At 36.6% G+C, this 4,962-nt stretch overlaps 1 protein-coding gene across 4 annotated transcripts in view; it reads right to left on the reverse strand.

The window, feature by feature from the left end:
- The window catches only part of CDK17 (cyclin-dependent kinase 17), a 54,774-nt gene extending 54,363 nt beyond the window's left edge, over nucleotides 1-411 (reverse strand). For 3 of the 4 annotated variants that reach the window (XM_009698709.1, XM_009698708.1, XM_009698706.1), the window contains exon 1: nucleotides 264-381. In XM_009698709.1, the coding sequence (XP_009697011.1) occupies nucleotides 264-381 (118 nt within the window). Of the gene's footprint in view, nucleotides 1-263 lie in introns of all 4 variants that reach the window. The other variant, XM_009698707.1, reaches the window with a different exon arrangement.
- Between the last annotated feature and the right edge of the window lie 4,551 nt (nucleotides 412-4,962).

Below are 4,962 nucleotides of genomic sequence, written 5' to 3' on the forward strand. Positions count from 1 at the left end.
CTATGATCCTTGCTGCACACATTAAAATATCAATTTAGGTAGCTTTTGATAAAGAGCTGTATAACAGTTCAATGTCAATGCAAACCAAACCAATATGTAACAACCTATTAACCTGTTAAAAGAACTAGGGTAGTCAAATATAAGATAAATCAAAAGAAAAGGTTAGTCAGGAAGTCCATGCAATTGTGAAAACAAAACAACGCTCACTTGAGTGGGGCCTGCCAAAATTCTTACATTTTCTGGAAAGTGAAAGATATGCTTACCGTTATCTTTGCTGCTGTTTTCTTCAATTGTCATTTGTTCTGCTAGCTCAGACAGTGATTCATCGATGGTCTGGCTTCCACGCAAGGTTAAGGAAAGTCTCCTCTTAAACTTTTTCATTCTATCAATATTAAGTCTGGCTTAGGGAAGCCTAAAAAAAAAAATTAAAAAAATTATAAAGCAAAAAGTGAGAAAAATAAGTTCATCAGAAAACGAAATTTAATTACAGCACATAAAAATGCAGGAAGACTTTCAGAAAATCTAGTCAATATGCAAGTTATCCTTGAAACAATATCCTTAAAGCAAGATTACTCTACTGGACTGAAGAAGAATGTCTTGAGAGGTAGGTGTCCACACATCTTTTGCAATTTTCATTTCTGTTAGGGAAAATGAGAATCTTTGGGTTTTTTAAAAAAAAACAAACACCAAACCAAAACAGCTAATTTGATCACAATAATCCAATAATAAAACAAACAGTCAACTGAAAACTTGATGAGAGTGCGTTCTGTTGCCTCCTCTGCAGCCTCTTTAACCAAACCCAGTGAGGAGGAGGAGGCTGGACCCTTCCCTCTCCTTCAGCCCGTGTGTTTATAGATGAGAAGTTACTGGACTTCTCTGTATTTTGCTCTTTTCACAAAAGGAGGAAGGGAACAACACAAAAGGAATTCTAAAACTCGATCCCACCTAGGGAAATAGATAGCCAGGGCCTGATAACGACGCCTAGAATGGACATTTCTCTACAGTCAGGCAATAAGACTAAGCTGGGAACAAAGCAGGAGGCACTTTCTCCATGGAAAGCGGTAAGCAAACGAGCAATAGAAACAAAGGTCCAGGCCAATAAATGTGTTGCCACAAGTCTAAGCTGGTAATTGAACTTTGCCGTGTGCCATAATGTTTGCCCTTACATGACAAGAAGCATAATTCTTGCCCTTTGTTACTCCATATGGACAATGCACCCTAGATGTTATTTCACAATAACTTGTTCATCTGCTCGTGGCCTCCAAGAATCGCACAGGCAGTGTCAGACACAAGCACAGTACACTTCCAAGTCGCAGCTGCTCACGTTATTTTTTTCCTTCAACAGCCTCTTTGCGGTCCAATACACATAAATCACATACAAAATTAAAAAAATAAAATTTTCCTCCATGTCCTCCTTTAAACAGAGAAATGCAAGAAGTAGTGCACTAAAGATTTATATTTCCTAACATATTGTGAATATGATTACTGTTATATTGACATCGTCCCTTTAAGTATACACATTTCAACTGAGTAGCTTACTCTCTGTTTAGATGTCACATAATAAAAACGAGAACAAATCGGTGGAACAAGCTGGAAGTGGTTGATGGTGGTAGGAGAATGCATACACAGACTAAACCATCACAAGACTACATTGCACAGGATAGTAAGTAAGATATAAGGACAGATAAAAGAAGATCAAAACAATGTCTTATGTTTCTCTTAAAACCCCAGTTTTTAAAAAGAAAGTGGAAGGACATATCCTTTATATGCAGTTTTACTCAATTCTCCTATAGTGTTCTTTGAAACCTGCATCTTCCTATGTGTATTATTCTAAAACGGATACGTGCAATTTTTAGCTATGTCATGCCCTAAAGCTACCTGACAGCACAACAATTTCTTTCCAATTTTCCACTTGGGCAGTAACTGAAAAAAACAGATGCCTTTATATGGAAAAAGGCTGTTCCTGGCTTTTGATCTTGCAAATATTTAAGCCTATACAATTTTTTAACCAAAAGGTGGTCTACTGCTAAAGAATATTACATATAAATTAACAGACACATGGACTAGAACATTCAAGAAACATTCTAAATCTCAAGCTAATATAAAAGCAAATATTTTGGTAGCTATAGTTACAAAATTTTCTGTTAAAGAAGGGTTTCACGGAGTGCTGAAGCACCATTTTTACTAGGATTCTGAATTAAGTTCAGGGCTTGATTTTGAAAGAATTTAACAGTAAAAAGGAATCAGGAGTGGGAATCTATGTGTGCGTGAATGCTTCCTTCTATGGAAATGTAATTCAGTTTTTCTAAAGGAAAAAACTCATTGATATGAAACCAAATTTTCCTCCCTTAAAGCATCAAAACTCTTGCTAATTCAGACGTGTAAAGGATGCATACATTATTTAAAAAAGAAAAAAAAAAGAAAAAAAAGGAGTGATCAGTATCTAGCAGTTGGAAATGTGCTATCTTTTTTACTTCTTTATTCTCACTTCTGTTGCAGAACCTGCTACATCTTGTTAGTTTGAGACAAGGTCTCAGTGAACAGTTTTGAAAACATGTTCTACACAATCCAAAGCTAGCAGTGGTTCTTTAAAATGACAGCAAATCGCAATTTCACAGAAAAGTCAATTTTAATTCAGTTTAACAAAATTAAAGGGAAACTGTCTGATACACATTTTCACCAATTCATGACAGATGCATGCTTCTTTTCTCCATTTAACAGTAAAACTAATTTAAATCCAAAATGGAGATACTTGATGAGTAATATACATCTAGTGGCTGTGATGAGATGCAGTAAGACTCCTTATGTTCCCCCAAATTCTTACCAATTCTGAGAATATGCACTGTTATTTTTATTTCTGAGCTTCGAACAGAGCCCAGGGCTTGACTATTCTATTCTGCAAATTTATCTACTCTGAGTAAGTTGTACCCAAATCAAATACTTTAGATGTCACGGCAGATAGATGCGTACACTTGAATGCAACTAATGCAAATTCTAGTCTTCTGCAGACAGAATGAGGACAAGCAATCTGATACGATAGTATCTGATACAACCCAGAAAAGCTGGCAGAGGCACACTTGTTCAATCCTCACACTGATATGAAACGAAGGACGCGACAATGCACTAAAAGAACTGCTGCCTCTTACAAACCATCTCCCATCTAACTCTGAAAAGCTGGTATTTTTGTCTTTAAAAGCAACACAAGTTAATTCTCAAAAACTACACTAAAATTTACCTTTTGTACACATTTTTCTCCTTAGCACCTGTAGAAAAAGTATTTTCCAACACTGTCATTAACTCGGTTTGCTTCAATAGTCGTCTACTTTGCTCTCAATGTCATTTACAAGTGATCTCTCGAACACAGTTCTGAACACAAACTGCACAGGTAAGATCAGATTTAAGTGGGTTCTGGCTCCTTTTCTCTGTATCAGACCAACCTTTCCCACAACACCTGTAGTAGAGCACTTCTCATTTAGCAAACACAGATGTCCACAACACCCTGAATATATAGCAGACAGACATTAAAGCATTTCGATTCCAAAGTAATAACTTCACTAGATTCTGCACTCACCTCTTCACCAAAAATCAGAGGCCTTATAATACCGAGAGCTAAAACTCTCAAAAACCCCACCACTCCCTTCAAGCTCCCAGACCCTCGGTACTTTGAACGTGAAAAAAGGAATGCATTAGATCTTCATATACAATTAACATAGGCTGTGTGCTTAATCCTTGTAAGTTGAAATAAATTCAGCCAAAATTTTCAAATGCAATGAAGCTATTTAATAGCTTAAATTTTAGTCCGTTTATTTCAGGAGGGTCACAAATACCAAAGGTTCACCAAGATTTTGCTGACTCAAAGCCCTTTGAAATCAATGGGAACCTGTCCTTCAACCTGAATAAGCTTTGGATCAGACTAAGTGCTGACTCTTCTCTTTCCAGATGTTATACTGCATTAAGATGCACCTACATAGAGATTCAGCACTTTAAAATTACTTCTCCACTTAAATACACACTGAAGTTGCTATTTGACTGTTTTTACAAGCTGCTTTACAACGTGGTAGGTGTTTTCCAAACATCTAAAGGCAGTTCTTGCTCTGAAAAACTCATTATCTGCATGTGAACAACAGTATGGACACAGTATGGCCCTTAAGGATGGGTTTACAAAGTAAAGTCACAGGCACAAGACACCGAAGAAGGCAGATAACAGCACTCCCTATGAACTCCTAGGACAGGAGGAAGGAGGACATGCAAACATATGTGGGACACTCACCTGATTTCATAAGATCCCTACAACCAAATGGGTGCATTTACACAGCACTAGGCCAAACTCTGTACAGACGGTTAAAAAATTGCACAAGGGTATACATGGCAGAGCTTTGAAGAGATCTGAAGATTCTGTCAAGAGACTTACATTTTTTAGGATCTAAGATGGAAAATCAAGTAAGGTATTATTGACTGAAGAATAAAACAGCCCACACAGCCAGAAGCAAGAATAACAAGAATCATTAAATTCCCTCTCATATGGTCCTCAGCATTACAGTTGTTAATGATTCTCAAAATTCATGGTATCATTCAAATCTGAACAGAATATAATTTAATCTTCCACAAGCATTTTAATTACATCAGTTACGGGTCTGTTAAATATTTTCAGGCGCGTAATAAACTAGGCATCATTCACTTGTTTGGCTGCATTAATAATTTCAGATGCATCTAACTTGAGTAAGTATTTCTGAAGGTGATAATCCAAGCTTGTGTCAGAAAGAGAGGTCTGAAAAGCTGAGAGTACTGCAAGCAGTATTAATCAAAAACAGAAACAGGACACCTGTCAAGGATATTGTCCCCTTAATCTAAAAAGAAAACCAGTTTTCCATACAGTTTGTATTTATTAAACTGTTCTCAATCTACCTGAATTAAGGAAAAAAAAAATAATCTATTGATCACATAAGCATGTTGCACATCAAA

This window comes from Cariama cristata, unplaced genomic scaffold (genome assembly GCF_000690535.1).
Source record: "Cariama cristata isolate BGI_N322 unplaced genomic scaffold, ASM69053v1 scaffold17374, whole genome shotgun sequence".
Classification (NCBI taxonomy): Eukaryota; Metazoa; Chordata; class Aves; order Cariamiformes; family Cariamidae; genus Cariama; species Cariama cristata.